General features: G+C 22.8%; 6 protein-coding genes across 9 annotated transcripts; 5 read left to right on the plus strand and 1 right to left on the minus strand.

Annotated features, from left to right (window-relative positions):
• Positions 1–747: 747 nt before the first annotated feature.
• LOC122860846 (zinc finger protein 480-like) lies at positions 748–2386 on the plus strand. Its single transcript, XM_044164857.1, has 2 exons — positions 748–1514; positions 2320–2386. The coding sequence occupies exons 1-2, from the start codon at positions 806–808 to the stop codon at positions 2322–2324; spliced, it is 714 nt and encodes a 237-aa protein (XP_044020792.1). The 5' UTR covers positions 748–805; the 3' UTR covers positions 2325–2386.
• Positions 2327–4075, plus strand: LOC122847822. Its single transcript, XM_044145679.1, has 4 exons — positions 2327–2512; positions 2596–2671; positions 3083–3303; positions 3406–4075. Exons 1-4 carry the CDS (start codon positions 2327–2329, stop codon positions 3934–3936), a joined length of 1014 nt encoding a protein of 337 aa, XP_044001614.1. The 3' UTR covers positions 3937–4075.
• Positions 4055–6506, plus strand: LOC122847823 (dynein axonemal intermediate chain 2). Its single transcript, XM_044145680.1, has 9 exons — positions 4055–4289; positions 4351–4512; positions 4611–5283; positions 5348–5540; positions 5611–5746; positions 5825–5971; positions 6038–6247; positions 6327–6367; positions 6488–6506. The coding sequence occupies exons 1-9, from the start codon at positions 4104–4106 to the stop codon at positions 6504–6506; spliced, it is 1767 nt and encodes a 588-aa protein (XP_044001615.1). The 5' UTR covers positions 4055–4103.
• On the plus strand, positions 6477–10721 carry LOC122847825 (jouberin-like). The gene is made up of 3 exons (XM_044145681.1): positions 6477–8342; positions 8410–8555; positions 8628–10721. The coding sequence occupies exons 1-3, from the start codon at positions 6755–6757 to the stop codon at positions 10719–10721; spliced, it is 3828 nt and encodes a 1275-aa protein (XP_044001616.1). The 5' UTR covers positions 6477–6754.
• Positions 10722–10980: 259 nt separating this feature from the next.
• Positions 10981–14208, plus strand: LOC122860848 (putative uncharacterized protein DDB_G0282133). The gene is made up of 3 exons (XM_044164861.1): positions 10981–11293; positions 11391–11495; positions 11588–14208. Exons 1-3 carry the CDS (start codon positions 11198–11200, stop codon positions 14096–14098), a joined length of 2712 nt encoding a protein of 903 aa, XP_044020796.1. The 5' UTR covers positions 10981–11197; the 3' UTR covers positions 14099–14208.
• Positions 14184–20451, minus strand: LOC122860850 (transmembrane protein 184B). 4 transcript variants are annotated; one of them, XM_044164863.1, is made up of 6 exons: positions 19541–19859; positions 18831–19058; positions 18162–18756; positions 17847–18091; positions 17703–17787; positions 14184–15916 (listed from the first exon to the last, which is right to left on the minus strand). In XM_044164863.1, exons 2-6 carry the CDS (start codon positions 19041–19043, stop codon positions 15744–15746), a joined length of 1311 nt encoding a protein of 436 aa, XP_044020798.1. In that variant the 5' UTR covers positions 19044–19058; positions 19541–19859; the 3' UTR covers positions 14184–15743. The 4 variants fall into 4 exon arrangements, with proteins under 4 accessions (XP_044020798.1, XP_044020799.1, XP_044020801.1 ...); XM_044164864.1 differs by lacking the exon at positions 19541–19859 and adding an exon at positions 20209–20321 and having other exon boundaries at positions 14308–15916; XM_044164866.1 differs by lacking the exons at positions 14184–15916; positions 19541–19859 and adding exons at positions 16811–16931; positions 20209–20451.
• Positions 20452–20456: the final 5 nt, after the last annotated feature.

Raw genomic sequence — 20456 nt, forward strand, 5'->3', positions numbered from 1 at the left:
TTTTTTTTAGCTGAAGAATTTTTTATAAATATTATATTTAAAAATGAATGTCAATGAAAGAGGTCAAATTGATATATTTACTTATGATGATAATTTTTTTTTTGTCTATAAAGATATTTATTCTAGCTTTGTTATATTAAAATTATTAAATGACAATGACGTTAATGAAATTGCTGATAAATTAATTGATATATTTTCCATAATTGGTTCACCAAAAAAACTTGAAACAACAAATAATTCATTTAAAAATTATGATAAATTAATTGATATTATTAAAATAAAAATGCCTGATTTAGATTTAATAATAAACAATGAAAAATTAGATAATATTGATAGTAATATTAATTACATAAAGTTTTTAAATAATTGGAAAAAATGTCATCCAAATAAATCATGGAATGAGGGTTTAAAATATTTACAAATTACTGAAAACACAAAATACATTTTTGATAATAAAAAATCACCGGCTGAATTGATGTTTGGATATCATATACATGATAATTTATTAAATATGTTGAAAAAAAATTTTATAAATACCGATAACAATACTTCAAATCCAGGTAAAGAAACACTCAAAAAATAAATAAAACAATTTTAAATCATAAACGTTTTTCTTTTTCCAGAAACAATAATATTAAATTCTTCAAATAAATTAAACAACAAAAAACAATTAATAAAAACAAATTCAACAATTAAAAAACAAAATGATGAATTAAAAATAATAAATAACAATAAATTACAAAATGATGTATTAAAAAATATAAAAACAAAAAATCAATCATCATTAACATGTTCATATTGCAACATGAAATTTAATTATCCAAGTATATTAAAACGTCATCTAATAAAACACACAAATGAACGTCCATTTAGCTGTAATATTTGTTCTAAAAATTACAAACAATCAAGTCATTTAATTCAACACATAAAAAATCATCAAGATATTAAAAATAAAAAAATAATAAATGAGCTAAATGAAAAATTATCAAATCATCAAATATATGAATGTGAAGAATGTAAAAAAAAATTTCAAAAAAAACTTGGTTTAATAAGACACATTAAATTACATCTTTACAAGGGTAAATATTCATGTAATATATGTGATAAAAAATTTAATCAATCTGGACATGTTAAAGCTCACATGTTAATACATACAGGTGAAAAAAAATATAATTGCCATGTATGTAATAAAAAATTTGGTTTATCAAATTCTCTAAAAAAACATATGTACATACATAATGGTAATAAACCATATAAATGTGATATATGTAATTCAAGTTTTACTGAAAAACGTCATTTAAATGTACACATTATGTTACACACAAATGAAAAACCATATTTATGTAAATTATGTGGTAAACGTTATACTGTTGCTGATACATTACGTAAACATATTGAATCAATTCATAATAATTATAGAAATTATCAATGTGAAATATGTGCTAAAATGTTTAAACAATTATCACATTTAAGTGTTCATAAAAGAGTACACAAAGATGATAGACCATTTAAATGTAATATATGTGATAAATCATTTAAACATAATAATACATTAAAAATACATTTAGATATACATGCTAATATTAGATCATTTGAATGTGATATTTGTAAATCAACATTTATTAGAAAAAATAATTTACAAATACATATTACATCATCACATATGAATTATAGACCTTATATTTGTCATATTTGTAATAAGGGATTTAAACAAATTAGCCATTTAAGTGGACATATGATTGTTCATACTGATTTGATGCCTTATCAGTGTCATTATTGTGAACGACGATGTAATAGACTTGATAATCTTAAAAAACACATGAAATTACATGAAAAAACATTATAAATTATTTTACAAATTTTAAAACATCAAAAGCAGATTGGTTTTTATTTTATTTTTAAATTTTTTTTAATGCAAATTTTAAATTACATTGTTATCTGCTAGTTTTGATTTTTTATTAGTATTTTTTGTTTTTTTTTTTTAACTGAATTTTTAAATAATTATTGTTTGTTTTGTTTTCTTTAATTAAATTTATTAATTTTTATAATTTTTACATGTGTAAATTTTGAAACATCAAAACAAGTTGTTGATTTTTTTTTTGTGCAATATATTTTTTAGAAATTTAAATTGAATGTTATTTTGATATTTTTTAGTTTTGATGTTTCAAAATAAATTAATTATTTGAGATTAAGATTTTTTGTTTTTTTGTTATGATGATGATGAGATTGTTGAAGGGTTGTTTTAATAATTAAGAAAGTTCTGTAGGTTATAGGTGATTCTAATTAATTTTAATTGAAAAAATTAAATTTAAATTTAAGTTTAACAATGGAAAAAAAGGTGATGGATTTGTCAAGGTTGATTAAATTTATGGATGAAACATTGGAGTCAACAGAAAAGTCAAGATTGGTTATTCAAAAAGAATGTGATGAGGCTTATTTTGTCATGAAACCTTGGATTGTTGATACTCTTGTTACACGTCAAGTTGAAAAAAAACAATGTACATGTCCCCAAGTGAGTTTAATTTAAATAATTTATTGTGTCATTAACCATTATCATTATCATTTATAAATAATTGTTGAATATTTTATATTAAGGCTCAAAGTTTGGATGATCAAGCTGAAGAATTAGCAGCAAGCATTGAAAAAGCACTACAACAATCACAAGAATTACGTAAAATATTAACAAAAAAAATGTTAAATGAAGAAAAAAAATTATCAAGACCAACAAATTTAACAGTACAACAAATATCTACAAAAAAATTAAATTCTAAACCAAAAAATGAAATGGTAATTGTTAAAAATAAAAATATTTGTGAAGAAAAAAATCCAAAGAAAATTATTAAATTTGATGATCGAAAAAATGCTTTAAAACTTCCAAATAAAAAACCAAAAAATTTTATTGCTGCTAATAAATCAAGTGTTAAATTAATGAGTAAAAAAAATTCTAAAAAAAAAATTCAAACAATTACTGAAAACAGTGAATTGCTTAAATCGAAAAATAAATTTCCATCAGTAACAGAATTGGATAATTTAATTAAAAAAATAACACTTGATAAAGAAAATATTAAAAAATCATCTGCAGAGTATTTAAATAATTGTCCTCAACATGGTGATGATAATTCAATAAATTTTATAACAGAAAAAAAAAAAGTTGCTATTAATTTTGTTGAGGCATTTAATCGTTTTGGTGTACCTGATGATTTACTAAAAATTTTAAAATTTTATCAATTGTTTATTGGCAAAATTGATGAAGAAAAAATCGAAAAAAAATCAAATATATTTCTTGAAAAATTAGAAACATATGTAAGTTCAATAAAAACAAAAAGATAATAATTTTTTTTATATTTTCTATATTTCTAAATTCTACATTTAAAAATAATAATTTAATAAAATTTTATTTTTCAGCATGACAAACAAATTGCAAACATTTCGGAAAATAATATTGTTCATCTTGTCAAAGGCTTCAATAAATTAAATTACAATCTTCACAATTTACCCTCAAAAAATGTAAAGATAAATTCTCTCAAAAATACATTTTACGAGTTGGATAATTTAAGTAAATTTTGTTCAATAAAAAAATACGATACTTTAAAATCCGAACGTATAGAAAAGCAAAAAAATAACAACTCAATATCAACTGGTTGGTTGTCAAATGGTTTTTGGAATAATTCAACAATTGAATATTTTCCAGAATTCATAAAACTAAATACAATTAATTATAAAAATATCAATGAGCTATTATTATTATTCAATTCAATTCAACAATTACAACATATTAATTACCAAAAAAAATTGATTGACATTATAATTAATGACATAATACCTAGTATAAATAATTTTGATAATAATTCAAAAGAATATATAAATATTTACAAAATGATATTTACAATTGTTCAAGTATTAAATCCAAATTTACCAACACTTGTTTCAAATTAAATAAAAAATGTTGTTACTTTTTTAAATACAATATCTTGGTTGCTCATGAAATATTGATTAAACATATCAATGTATAGTTTTAAATTTTATATTAATAAAAATTGTATACTGTGTTTGCCAAAATAAAAAAAAAAACATAATTAAATCAACATAGAAATAATTTAAAAATGTCGAATAATATTGAGTATGCTTATGTTAAAAGTAGATCACAATTTGGTAAATGGTGTAATTTTTCTGAATCAGATAAAATTGAAATTGATATAAAACCAGAAAAAAATTTTATGAATGAGTATATAAGGATTGATCCAGTAACTCAAGGAACTCAGTGTGGAAAAATTTACAGTCATCATGATGTAAATAAATAATACAATGTTATGTTTTATATTTATAAAAAATAATTTATTAATAATCTAGGTCAACACAACAACAGCAACTTTTAAGGAATCTGGTATGCATCATGTTGAGGGTGGCTGGCCCAAGGATATCAACATGTACGAGCTAGAACAAACAGTTCGTTACAGAAGAAAAATCGAAAAAGATGAATTGTATATTCACACAATGCTCCAGTTGATGCCAGTAATTTTTTTTAAAACAAAATTAAATCTTTGTTAGATGATTCAATTATTTGTTCGTTTGTTTTTATTTTAAATGACTAATTTATATATTTTTTTTAGCCAATGGAACATTGTATTTTGCAAAATAATTCATGCAATATTTATGAGCAATATTTTCACGATACAGAAGCAACATCGTTAATTCAACGTACATTTTCTAGAACAGTTAATGTTTACAGAGATATTGTACCAGTTGAACGACCAATAACACATTTATCCTGGTCACCAGATCAAGGAACAAGACTTGCTGTAAGCTATTGTCATACGTCATTTAAAAAATTAAAAATATCAAGTTCATATTCATATATTTGGGATATTGAAAATCCAAATAATCCATATTTAATACTTAAACCAAGTTGTCCAATAGTTGCTATGGAATATGCACCAAAAGATAGTAATACACTTATATCTGGTATGATATCTGGACAAGTTGGATATTGGGATATTAGAAAAGGCTGTGAACCAGTTGAAATGAGTAACATTGAAAATAGTCATCGTGATATTTGTGATAATGTATTATGGATTAATTCAAAAACTGGTACTGAATTTTTTAGTTCATCACGTGATGGACAAATTAAATGGTGGGATACTAGAAAAATATCATCACCAATTGAAAATCTTGTTATTGATTTATTTAAAACAGAAGAACAAAATATTGATAGAGCTATTGGAATTTCAGCATTACAATTTGAACAATCAATTGGTACAAGATTTATGTGTGGTCTCGAAAATGGTTTGTTTATTTTAATAATTAAATGATTATTTAAAATATATATAGAAAAATTAATTAATTTTAGGAATGGTAATATCAGGAAATAGAAAAGGTAAAACACCTGGTGAAAAAATATCAACAAGATTTAAAGCACAATATGGACCAGTTTTAACTGTTGAAAGAAATCCAAATTTTGTTAAAAATTTTTTAACTGTTGGTGATTGGACAGCAAGAATTTGGTCAGAAGATTGTCGTGAATCTTGTATTGCATGGACACCGTTAGTTTTATATTTATTTAAAATTATTAAATTATTTTTTGTTGTAATTTTAATTTATTTATATTGATAGTGGACATCGAGAATTATTGACTGGTGGTGCTTGGAGTCCAACAAGATTTTCTGTATTTTTTTTAACAAAAGTTGATGGTACACTGGATGTTTGGGATTTATTAGTTCAACAAGATTCTCCAGTTTTAAGTATAAAAGTAATTTTTTTAAAATAAGTTTTAGGCATTTTTAAAGAACAATTATATTTAATTTATTAAAAATAAATTTTTTCAAAGGTATGTGATGAAGCATTGACTTGTATAAAACCACATGAACAAGGTCAACTAGCAGCAGTTGCTGGAAAAAATGGAACAACATATCTCATTGAATTTTCTGAAGCTCTAACAATTAATCAAAAAAATGACAAACTTTTATTAACTGCTGTAATTTTATATTTTATTTTATACTTATCTAAGTAAATCATTTATAATTAATTTTTTTTTAAACAGCTTTTAGACAGAGAAACACGTCGTGAAAAAGTTATTGAAGCTAAAAATCGTGAAATACGTTTAAAAATGAAAACAACAAAACCTGATATTGATGGTGATTCTCATGATGGACCAAGAAGATTATCAGAAAAAAATAAAATAAAAATTCCAAATGCAAATGATCCATTGATACTTCAATGTGAACAAGAATACGAGGCGTCAATTGAAACTGTAAGATTTTATTTAAAAATAAAAATTATTTACAAATTTAAATTTTAAAAAATAATAATTAATTGATAATAATTTTTAGGAACAAGCAAGATATGCAACAATTGATGAAAATGAAATAAACAATAATAATATTCACAATGGAAATTAATAAAAATTCAATGAATATTTTAATTAAAAAAATGTATTTTATTTTCTAATTTATTTGCACATAATTATAATATTTTTTAAACTGTTCAATAGTTGTTCAATTGAATATTGAATAAATAAAAAAGTAAAAATAAATATGATAATTTATAATGACAACAGTTGATGTCATGGAGATATTGATCGGCTTGTTCAACATGCAGGTGGGTGTTACACCAGGCCACAACATTTGTAAACACCTGCCTTACTAGTTCAGTTATTTTTTCGACCCTTTTTTTTATAACTCCAGTCGCACATGGCCAATGATACCATGAACACAACAGCGTGAAAGTTATCAATAAAATATATATCAATTTACTAAATATGTTTAAATTATTTGATAGAAAATCTGATGAAGTTAAGGAGAAAATTAATGATGATCATACTGGTGTTAGTTTTACAAGTAAAATGGGAAAATTATTTCGTTCATTAACTAAAAATTCAAATCTCAGTCAATCACGACAACAATTAAATTCTGAAATTGAAGAAATTGATGTTGAAAGTCAAAATTACATTGATCATAGAAAAAGTCTTGAGACAAAAATTGATGAAGAAATTGATGTTAAAATTGATGATGATATTGAAATTAAATCAGCAGCTAAAAAAATACGTAAATTAAGAAAAACAGATAATGTTAAATCAAGTGAAATGGATATTGTTGTTGTTGATGTACATCGTGAAAATATTGGTGATAATAATAATGATGAAAGTGATGAAAAAATAATTGAAACTGTTGAAAATATTGATGAATATAAAAATGATAAACAAGTAATTTTATCACCACATGATATCTCAATTGATTCTGTTAAAAAACAAAGAAAAAGATGGTCTAAAACAAGTATTGTCATGCCACCAAAAAGAAGTTCAATTTTATCAAATGATTCAGTCAAAAAAAGTCCAATTAAAAATAATTTTAGTGGCACAAAACCAATTGCTGCACCGAGAAATAATAAAGAAATTAATTTAGATAAATTACATGATGATTATGGTGTTGGTAATGAGGGTTTTGAGTACGATGATGATAATGATGATGATCGTGATGAAGATGAACAAATATTAACAATTGAAACTGAAACAGGTAAAACAAAAATTGAAATATCATCAATGAAAAATACAACTGAATTATCTGATAATTCATTTAAAAATATATCTGATAATTCTGATAATGAAAATATCATGATTATGACACCAAAAGAATCTATAAATTTTTCTAATGATGATATTATTGATTTAGAAAATTCCGACAGTAGTTTATCATCAAAAAAAACAAAAATACAAACATATAAAATGAAAAAGCTAATAAATACATCTAAAAAATCATCAAGTTCTTTGAATTCTGGTAAATCATTTCAATCGGATGACACAAAATCATTATCAGATGTTAAAAAATTTTCAAGAGCTCAAATATCATCAACAGATGATGAAAAATATAAATCTAAAAAGAAAAAATTACATAAAAATATTAGCAAAATAGAAACATCATCAAGCAAAGATTCAACTGATAATAAAAAATTAACAATAAAAAAGAAAAAAAAACGTAAATTAAAACAAAATAATAATGATGATGTTGAAAAATTTATTTCAATTATAATTCATAGAGCTGATATGATAGAGGTTGATTATGTTACAAGGCATCCAATGGTAATTGTTCACATTGTTGATATTAAAACGGGAAATTATCTTAAAAAAAATGACGATAAAAATATAAAAGAATTTTATTTACAACCATTGATAACAGCAATATTTGATTTTAAAGAAAATAAAACAATGGTACCACATTGGAATGAAGAATTAATATTTGAACATAATTTTAATGACATAATGGAGCCTGAAAATAATCAAGTTATAATATTATTTGAAATTGTTGATTTACTTAATTCATCAGAGATCAGTCAAGCACATGATCAATATGGTAAATTTTAATTTAACAATTGAATTTTTTTTCATTATAATTTTTTTTTCTTTTAAATTGCTTGCAGGTGGTGAAAATTGTTGGTACAAAATAGCATGGGCATTTTTAAAACCTTGTGGTAATTCAGGTAAACGTCATATTGATAAACAGGTGCGATTGCAGCTTTACAGACCAAAAAGAGTAGCTAAAAAAATACCAAGAAATAAATGCGAGGTAAATTATAATTTCTACAATGAATATTAAATTTAACAAACAGCGTAATAATTTATTTTCTTTTTTCAAAAGGCATATAGCTGGTGGAAAACAGGATCCAGAGATAAATATCCAAGTACAATTTACGTGACAGTATCATCAGTTGATCCACCAAAACTTGAGCCAATTTTATACAGTCAAATGGATTTATCAGATGTGATAAATTCTCCAGTTGAATCATCACTACCATCAAATATTAATCAACAAGAAACAATAAATATATCTCGTTGGACACGTCTTGCTGCACAATCATGTAAAATTCCAAATGAACATTATTTTCAAACTGAAACAACTGAAAATGGTTGTTTTTATGTTGTCTTCAGTAACAATGGTAAATATCTTGCATGTGCTAATTCTGAAGAATACAATTATCCCATTATAATTTACAATATGGAAGATGGAAAAATTATCATTAAATTTAATGGACACAAGAGTTTTATTTATTCTCTTGATTGGTCACCAGATGACAATATTATTTTATCAGTTTCATCTGATCAAACAGCTCGTCTTTGGGATATTAAATCTCGTCTTATTCAAGAAATCAACATGCTACCACATCCTTCATATGTTTATTGTGGAAAATTTGATCCAATTAATCCAACTAGAATAGCAACTGGTTGTTATGATAATGTCATAAGAATATGGAAATATAATAACAATAAATCACATGATTTAATTCAAGAACTTGAAAATCATGAAGGTTTTGTTAATTCAATTTGTTTTAAAAATGATGGTACATTATTATCAGCTGATTCAGTTGGTATTATAATACAATGGGTATCTAAAAAAAATAAAAAAACACATACAAATGATTTTTTGATATCTAAAAAAATTAAAATACGAGAAATAAATAATATTGTTATTAATGAAATTTTTTTACATCCATTGGGCTCAAGATTATTTGTTCATACACGTGATTCAAATTTACGAATGTTGGATTTATCAACTGGTGTTGTATTAAAAAAATATGATGGTTTTAAAAATTTTAAAATACAAACAACATCAAGAGTATCACCATGTGGTGGATTATTATTATGTGGTGATGAAGATGGTATATTAAATATATGGAATATTGAATCGGGAAAAAAAATTGCATATTATCATACAGAACCAAAGTCATTACCAATATCATGTGTTGATTATCATCCTTATGATCATGTTATGGTTTATTCAACATTTGGAGGTTCTTCATCAGCAATGATATTACGATATGAAAAAAATTCAAATGGTAAAAATACTGGTTTAAAATTGCTTAATGATGAAGACAATATTTATCCTGATTCTTGGAGGGATGAATTGTTGGATTGTGAAACGAAAAATGAAGTGAAATCTAGAAGATCATCATTGGCGTCTTCCAGATGGCGAGGTGAAGTGACAACAAGACAAGAGCCTGAACAAGATAGACAAAATTTAAAATTACGAATGAAAATATTTAATGATGCCAATGAACCATTAAAGACTAAAAGTGCTAATAGATTAACTAGTATTATTGCAAAAATTGATAGAATATTGTCGAATAATTCAACAGCAAAATTGTCATATGATATTGAGGCAAATCGTTTTAATAAATCCATTGAAACTATCAGTAAATTTGTTGATAAAGGACAACAATTTGATGATAAATATAGTCGTTTTGTTGATGATGAAGAATCAAATATTTTAACTCCATATGTTCCACCACTTTTTAGTACGTTTGAAGGTAACTCTGTTAATTCAACAAGTGATTCTAGAACAGAAATAATTGAAATGAAAAATTTAGAAAGAATAAAACATACAAATAAAAAAGGTAAATCAAAAAGTGCTAGAGAAAAAATTTTAATCAATGATTATTATCAAGATGATGAGAGAGAAATTAATTTTTCTGATGGTATTGTTCAAATGAAAAATAAAAAAAAATTAACAGATAATAATTTTAGTAAAAAGACATTGTTAACAAGAGTTGAGGGTAAAAAAAATTTAACAAGAGAAAGTAGATCAAATAGTGCTGGTACATATATTGTTGATGTTGATGATGATGATAAAAAAAATATTGATGAATCTGATGATTCTATCAAGAGCAATGTTACATTTGTCATTGAAAATGAAAAAGCAAAAAAGCCTGTACCAAAACCAAGAAGAATTAAATAAAAAATGTAATTTTTTTTTTTTTTTTTAAACTAATGTAAATATTGTAAATTTATTAAATTTTGTATTTCAAATTTTTTTATTTTTTTCTTTTATATAATAAAAATTAAATAAAATAAATTACATGTTTTCTCTCCTTTCATATTAAAGTTTTACCGCAAAAATAATTTGAAATTAGTAATTTACGCGCCTTAAATAACAGCCATTTGTAATTTAAAATGGCGTACTCCTACATTATCAAACGAGTAACTTATTGTTGTGTTTTTTTTTTTTTTTATTAACAAACAACTAAATTATAATTTGTTTTTATTTATTTATTTTTTTTTATCAGTCTATTACAGTGTAATATTTCATTTTCATCTCAGCGTGTGATCTCTGTGGCCCTCGGTGTCTTTCTTCTTCCTCTTTTACACGTAAATTAATTATTATTTATATTAGTGATTAAAAAATAAACAATACAAGTTAATAAGACATGTAAAATGGCTGAAATGGCCAAACGATTGGATATAAATTTTCATCCAAATACAATTAATGAAAACAATAATATACTAAATAAATTACGTTCTCATGGAAAGGTCATTATAAAAAAATTCAACAATAAAAATATAATAATACAATTAATATATTAATAATAAATCAAACAAATATTTTTTTATCTATTTTCATTTTCAGATTGATAATAGAAATACTGATGAATTAACAAAATTATTTAATAAATTAAATGCAAAAGATAATAAAGATATTAAAATTGATTTTGGCACATTACCAGATCAAGTGGTACGTATAAAAACAAATGATAAATATAAAATTTAAATTGAGGTTATGTTGATGATTTTAAAATCAAAATATTATTGTTTTGACATTTACAGAATAATAATAAAACAAGTGTGTATGGACCAATTGATAAATTTCCATCAGGATCATGGTGGGGAATAAGAATTGATTGTTCAAGAGATAAAGTACATTCATCATTCAATGATGATATTTGTTTTGATACATATGGTGCAGCATCAATATGTACATCACACTTGAATCCACATAATGATGTTGACATTGGTGATTATTTAACATTCACATCTGATGAATATAATCATAAATTAAATTTATCAAATCATCCAATGATTAAGAGCTTCCAAAATAATATTCCAATAAGAGTTATAAGAAGTCATAATCTTAACAATGAATTCGCGCCAAAAACTGGCTATCGTTATGATGGTATTTATGCAATATCATCATTCTGGATTGGTTTGTCTTCCAGTTCATCAAAAAGATATCTCAAATTTTCATTGTCACGAATTAAAAATCAAGCTGCACCAAGTTGGCAAATAAATAAAAATAATATTGATGATAATTTGACAATTAAAAGAACGAGAAATAAAATTAATAATACTGCAACAAGATGTCATATGGATTGTTGTAAAAATACAAAAAATGATGGTAAATTAGATTTAATAAATAAATCGACAAATGCTGTTAATAAAAATGATAAAAAACCATCAAATAGCCAAATTGTTATAAGACATGTGTCTAAAAAATTTGATAGAATAATTGCACCTGGTATTAAATCACCAGTACAAAATAAAATAACATCAACATCAACATTAACAACTTTAAAAAATAATAGCAATAATTTGCACAATCCAAATTTATCAATTAGAACATATTTATATGATTCATCATCTGATTTATTGAATGATAATAAAAAAATAAATACAAATAATAATTCAAGAGTTCAACAAAAATCATCAACATGTGGAGTTTTAAAAAATTCAAAAATTATTGATAATGTAAATATAGATAAAAATAAAAAAAATGGTATACAATTGAGATCTTGTGTTAATAAAAATGATACCAAGAAAACATCAAAGATAATAAATGAAAATTTAACAAATGAAAATAATAATAAAGTTATATTTGAAAATTCAACAAAAGAAAATATAAATGATTCATCAATTGAAACAATAGTTAAACAAAATAGATTATCAGATGCACTTGCATCAATTGAATCATTAACACCAGAACAAATAATGAATTTAATAACCAAAGAAAAATATAAAACAACTGGTAAAATAATAATTGGTAATATTATTGGTGATACAAATTTTATAAATAAAACATTATCAAAATCACCAACAATAATTAAACAACAATTAATTATTAAACAACAAAATAATGATAAATTAAAAAATAATTATTATGGTAAAAATAATAATGATAATAATAAAAAAGAAAGATTATTAAATAAACCAATGCATACACGTAATAAAAATCAAAAACCATTTTCAAAATTAATTAATATTAAAAAACGTCGTGGTGAATTAGCAAATTTAGTTATTGATGCTAATTTTACAACAAAATTACGTGCAAATAAAACAAGAAATTTACGTAGATATCCAACACGTTTTCTAAATAAAAAACGTGACAATAATATATACATAAAAAAACGTCAAAAAATTGATATTAAAAATAAATTAATAAAATATAATAATAATACAAAATCAACAATGAAAAAACATCAAACAGAAAATAATAAAATTGATAAAATTAAAGTTACAAATGATAAATTAATTGAAAATAATAAATCAGTTGTGAATAAATTAAAAATGATTGATGCAACAACACAATGTTCATTGAATGATAATTTACGAATGTGTGTTGATGTTGAAACACAGTATGATGATCCAGCTGAAATAATTAAAATTGAATCAACTGATTTTGATGATGTTAAATCAGAATCATATGAAAGTGATAATGATTCACTTCAAGAAGTTATATATCGTCATTCAGAAATACCAACATATCCACGTAATCCAAAAAAAATTATTAATAAACAATCAAGTGTTATTAATAGAATACAAAGTACAACAAATAATTATGGCTTATCAGCATTTGCACCAGTTGCTAATTTATCAGATATTGATAATCGTATATCAAGATTAAGATCAATTGGTTTTAAACCAATTGAACCATGTTTGTATTATGAACAAAATGATTGTTTACAAGATGATAATGATGATGTTGATGATGGGAATAATACAAAACAAACAGCTAGTTGTTCAACAGTTGTTAGAAAAGATGTTGATGCACAATACAATAAATATACAAATGAAGAAAATAATATTGTTGAATATATGGATGATGAACTCAAGTATCAAGAGATTGAAAATGAAGAGAGTCAAAGTAATGGAACTAAAATGTTTACTGCAATGTTAAAAAAACGTAATGTTCATAATAATGATGTTGTTGATGATGGTGATGATGATGATGATAATACAATATCAAGAAGTAAACGTAAATATAGTTCATCTGTTGAAGAAAAACAAATGCCTTGGCAAGGTTGGAAAAAATTTATTGCGAAAGAAGGAACAATTATTATTTAATATATTATTTAAAAATAAAATATAAAAAAAAAAAAAATTTATTATTAATATTTAAATAGATTTGTTGTTGAATAATTTTAAATAATTATTTGAGATAAAAATATTTATTTTGAGGCTTACAGACTCTTCTAACAGATTACTAATATTTTTGTTATTATTTTTTTATAATTTTTATTTTCTATCATTGTCATTTAATCGTGAAATCGTAATTTTTTTTCATTTTTTTTTTACGTGTTTTTTTTTAACGTTTGTTGAATGAATGATGGATAATTAAATGCAATTTTTTTTTTTTTTTCAATCGACACTTCAATCAATAAACATTTTCATTATTTATTAGTTTTTTTTAATTTTATTTTACTTAATTATTTATGTTAATTTTTCTTTCGTCATTTTAAACAATTATTTGTTCATTTATTTAATTATCATTTAGACATTTTAATAATACACAAAGACATCATTATTGAGCGAAAAAAAAAAAAAGAAAATCTCAATTTTCCTGGACAATAATATTTCGTTACTTTAATTAAACGTGAATTTATTATTTTTTTTAGTTTCATAGCAGTTTGTGGTTTTAATTGAAATATATTTTTTACTCGTGTTAATCGTGTTATTATTATTTTTCAATAGTATACATGTATTAATTTTTTTAATAGGACGCGAAGTAAATCTGTTGGCTCGAGGTTGAATTATCATTTTAAAATTGTTCATTGTCATTATTAAATATAATTTTTGTATTTTTACATTAAAAATTCATTCATTTTGATAAAATAATTATTGTTAATTATGTTATTTTGAAAATAATCTAAATTTGTATAGTCAATGGTTTTTTTTTTTTTTTGATGGAAGAAAAATAATAATATTTTTTAAATATTAAAAATTAATAATTAATTAATTTTAATGAACAATATATATTAAATGTAATGTATAAATTCAGAGTTTATAAAAGAAAAAAAAATAATAATTGTTTTTTATTTTTTAATTATTATTTTTAATTATTTGTAAGTACTTTAATTATGTGGTTCATTTGTACAAGTATTTGACGAAGAATTTAATTGAAAAACAAAAAGAAAAAAACGAAAATATGATTGGCAATTTAAAGCCGTTTAATATATATAATATTTAAATCATGTATTCAATTGCACAACAATTTTGTTTTATTTTTTTTTTTATATTTTATTAATATTTCATTTATTTAACGAATTAGCATAAATAAAATATATCTATACTATTCTTGTACTGTGTAACATAAAATAATAATAATAAATAAAAATTATAAATTATAAAATTGATTATTATTAATTTTATCATTCCAATAAAATAAAATTACCAAAACCAATAATTAACAAAAGAAAAATCTCAATTTTTAATTGTTAAAAATTATGATAAATATATCTCGAGAAAAAAATAAAGAATAAATTTATATTGCACTTGGTTTTATATTTCAATTTTTAAATAACAATATAAAATTAAAATTATAAAAATTATTCTCTCGAGATATTAGTTATTTTAATTTAAATTTTTTTAATTTTATAATAACAACCACAATTTTACCTTTGGTTAAATTAAAATTAATTATTTAAAATTTATTTATTCATCTTTTTTTTTTGTTTTTGAATTGTATTGTTTAAAAATTAGATAAATTTAATTATTGGAATTCATCATCACTGCTAAGTAGCATTGTTTTTTCATTATAATTTTGTGATATCGTTGCGACACGTTGATTTGATGTATTACGTCTTTGCGGTGGTGGAACAGGCATATTCTGTGGATCATCTGGATCAAAACTTGATACTCTCATTCCACGTTGATTCTTCATACCTAATTAATATTATTTTTATTTTATTTATTACAATTTTTAAATGATTATTTATTTAAACACCAGCATTCAATTTTATTTGTACCAAACATTTATTTATTTTTTATTATAATTAACAATAATTAATAATTAAATTTACAATTAATTTAACATGCAAATTTCATGGCAGGATTTAGGAGAGGCATAGCATAAAGCTACAAGACTCATGCAACAGTTTTTTTTTTAATTATATATTTATCATTATTTTTAACTCGAAAAAAATCTTTTTTTTTTTTTTTCGATAATTTTATTGTTGATAAAATTTGTTCAAGAAAAATCGCATTCAATTTTAAAAATTCATTAAACACATGCCAAATACATTAATTTAAAAAATAAAATATAGAAATAATGATTAAATGAGAAATGAATAATTTCAAAAAAAAGAAATACTTTTTTTAATTATTTATTTTTCTTTTTTTTTATTCGCTCTATTGCTTAATCTAAACACCTCATTAATGAAAATGAAAAAAAAAATTATTTTATCATTTAAATTAAACTGCTAGATAAGTACTTGATATTAAAAAATAAAAATTACTTAAATACTATTTTACAATGATCGGTTATTATTCAAAGAAAAAAAACAACAAAAAAAAAACAACCTACCGCGAATACCGGATATTATAAAATAATTGTTAAGTACAAATTAAATTAATAATTTATAAATCCTGACAATGTTTTTTATTTATGTCAATAAAAATATATCTTTATAAGAAATATTGTCATTTTAAATTGCATCTCAGTTTTCACAAAAAAGGAAATCAATTGAATTTTTTTTTAAATTAAAAAAAAACATTTTACAACTTTTGATTATTTTTTAAAATTTACGTTTTATGTTTATCTGAATAATTATGTATCTGTTGTTTTATGAAATAATAATTTTTTGTTGGGCAGATTAAAGCTCCATGTCCATAAATTGTGTTGTATTAAGAATAATCGCATTGATTCACAGCTTTTCATACGGCAAGGCGGTATTGACGTCTGAAAAAATATTAAAACAAAAACGCACTCTTCAAAGTTTTTTGCTAAATGTTTCTTTCATCTTTTTAAATATCTTTTTTTCTTAATAATTATATATATTTAACGAGACCTCATAATTATTAATCAAATAATCACTGCGAATTAAAATTTTAATTTTTATTAATAATTGTGCATAGGAATGCTTGCTTGGTGATGTGACGAAAGAAGAAGTGATTTGTGAAGTGAATATTAATAATCAAATAAAAGAAAAAAAATTAAAATTCACCTTGATAAATCGATTGTATATCGATTTTAAATTTATTATATTAAATAACTGATAAATCAATAAAAAAAAACATATGCTTTATCGTATTATTGTTGTTTAATACTCTTACATATCGTAAAAAATAATTTACGATATATATTGACGTCAATTAAAGTGCACTTGATAATTTAAAAAAAATATAAACTTCTAAAATCTACAAATTAAAATGATAATGAACAACGAAAAATATATGAATCGAAATAAAATAAATTTCATAAAATATCAATGAATTTAAAAGCTTTTATCAAGCAACATCAATAAGCAACATTTATACATGCTTGATAATAATTAATCATGCTAATAATAAATAATTAAATCAATAATTTATATGAATTTTTCTATGAAAAAATTTGTAAATAATAATATAAAAAAAATTAATAAAATATTTCTAAGAAAAATATATTTAAATATAAAATGTGCTAATAATTTTGTTTAATTAAATATTTAAAATTAATTTTAAATCATACCTGAGCTGTACTGAGTGTACTGCTGATACTGAGGATGGAAATTATGGATTGCATCTGTCATGATATCTTTTGGATTCATAGTCTCCTATAAATAGTATAAAAATTAGTTAAAAAAATATAAAGAGCTTTTGAATAAACTGTTACCTTTAAACTACTGCTGATACTTTGCATGGTGACACTTCGACCCCTGGAGTCAGTGACACAGCCAGCTGCGTAGACTTGATAAGGGAATGCATAACGTAATGCAATTGCAGCAAATAACATTTCAATGCAAATTAAAAAATTTTGATAACCAGCTGATACTGTACCAGCACTTGTTGCTGAATGTCCCATACTATCAATAACTGGTGATATAATATTTGCTTTTTCAAATACAGCTAGCATAACACCTAGAAAATAAATATTTTAATTAAAAAATATTTTAAAAAATGAATAAAACATGTATTATTTATTAATTACCTTGCCAAAATGACAAAAATATGACACTTTTTACAGTACAAAATTTAAGAACTGGTTCAAATGGTGTTAAAAGATCTTTTGTTGCAAAATAAAATAAAAATAATCCATACAGTGCAAGTGATACACTGATATTATAGATAACAGTTATATAAATATAACCACCATCTGGTGACCAATCACCATCACGATAATGTCCAAATGATTGTAAAATTATTATGACAAATGCCATAACTGGTTTAACAAGACAAAATTGTAATGTTGCTTGTTTACAAAAACGTAAAAATCCAATTGTATAAGTTTTTTCAACAAGACACCATGTACCATATAAACAATTTGAACGTATTGGTTTACCACGTATTTCTGACATAATATTACCCTCACCACCAAGATACTCATAGCACAATGATAAGAAATTATATATCACAAATGCCTCATAACAATCACGTACAGTAAAAAAATAAACATAATAACTTTCATTATTAAAAAATAGCAATGATATCCATGAGTAAGTTGCATATATTGGTACAATAAATAAAATTCTAACAATCCATCTTTGTTCAGATGGATTTGTGTACCACCTTAAATGTTGATAAATCTATAAAACAAAATTAATAATTAGATAATTTTGCCTTTTTTTTATTTATTTATTTATTATTTTTAATACTTTACCTGTTGGCAAGTTAAAAATAGTGAAATCCAAACAAATACTCCAGAAATAAATTGTGCTGATTTTGTTTGTAAAAATATTGGTGTTGGTTCAATTGTGCCAATATTTTTAATTGTACTTGTTACAATACCAACATTTGTTGGTGTTACATTATCAATAACAGATGCAATTGTTGATACTGCTGCATCTGCCATTGTTGTTGTATTTATCATCATACTTAAAAATCCGAGCTGAAATATAATTAATTAAACAATTAAAATAATTCAAGATAATAGAAAATAATATTTCAAAGTTTTTTAATTTAATTTAATAATAAATATTCTATATAATTTCATAATGTTTTTTTTATTTCTTTTGATAAACAAAGATTAAAGTGCTGCCATACTGAGGGATTTCAACTAGCATTTCAAAAATCAATATTCATATCACAACAATCGTCATCAAAGTCCCGTTTACAATTGACTAGTCAAAATTATCAATAAAAAAACCAAAAAAATAAAATTATTTGTCATACAGATAAAGATGTTATTTTCAAGATAAAAATTGGTTATTTTAATATGACTAATAAAAATATACTCAACTTAAAATAAACATTAAAAAAAAAAAAAAACTTGATAAATAAATTTCAACTCAACAAAAATATGTAAAATTTCAATTAATAATTAAAAAAATATTTTTTATTAACCAAGAAGGTCGTTGCTCTTTAACTGACCTTTGCAATAACAACTCTTGTCTATCCAGTATTTTATTCCAGCCACAAGATCTTCACAAACCAAAAATAAAAAAAATGAAAAAAAAAATACTCAGCAAGATGATATTTTACTCGCGATTATCGCGGATACCATAAGGTTTTACTTTCACTTGACATTTTTAATATCTATTTATTTTTTTCTATATTCTATAATAATTTATCTATCAATTATTTTTAATTTATGTATTACATGTACACGTTTAACAAGATCCAAAAACCACACGTCAAGTTTCAAGACAAAAACGACAGCAGCAAGTGAACTGTTTTTTTTTTTTTCTCTTTTTTATTATTATTTATTTTTTTATAACTATATATTTGTCTCACTTTGATTCATACTACACCTGTTAAATATGTCTTTCTCATAAATCCGCCATTTTACATAAACGCATGCGCATTTTACAAGCAAAAAAAGAAATCCATGAATACACACACAATAATAACAATAAACAATAAAAATAATAATAAAAATAAAAAAGAGAGCAATATGAATTATGAAGGCGCAAGTTCGTCCTTGCAAACATGATGAAATATAAATAATAAATATTCATATAAAAATAATTAAAAACTACTCGAAATATATTTTTAAAAAATTACTTAAATTATTTATTTAAATGAAAATATAAACATACCCCTGAAGAGCTCGGTTATCAATGACGTTCAACTCCAAAATTTTTGATAATTAATAATCAACACTTGTTGTATAAATATTTAAAAAATATAAGCTGGATGAGCTGGATCAAGTGTGATGATGATGATGATGATGAAGAATGATGATAATTTAATATATATTTGATATAATTTTTTTGGTGAAAGGAATACCGTTTGCTGGAAAATTAATTTCACACACTTGTGTATTGTGGCATGTAATAAGTGGGAG

Source organism: Aphidius gifuensis, linkage group LG1, assembly GCF_014905175.1.
Source record: "Aphidius gifuensis isolate YNYX2018 linkage group LG1, ASM1490517v1, whole genome shotgun sequence".
Taxonomy (NCBI): Eukaryota; Metazoa; Arthropoda; class Insecta; order Hymenoptera; family Braconidae; genus Aphidius; species Aphidius gifuensis.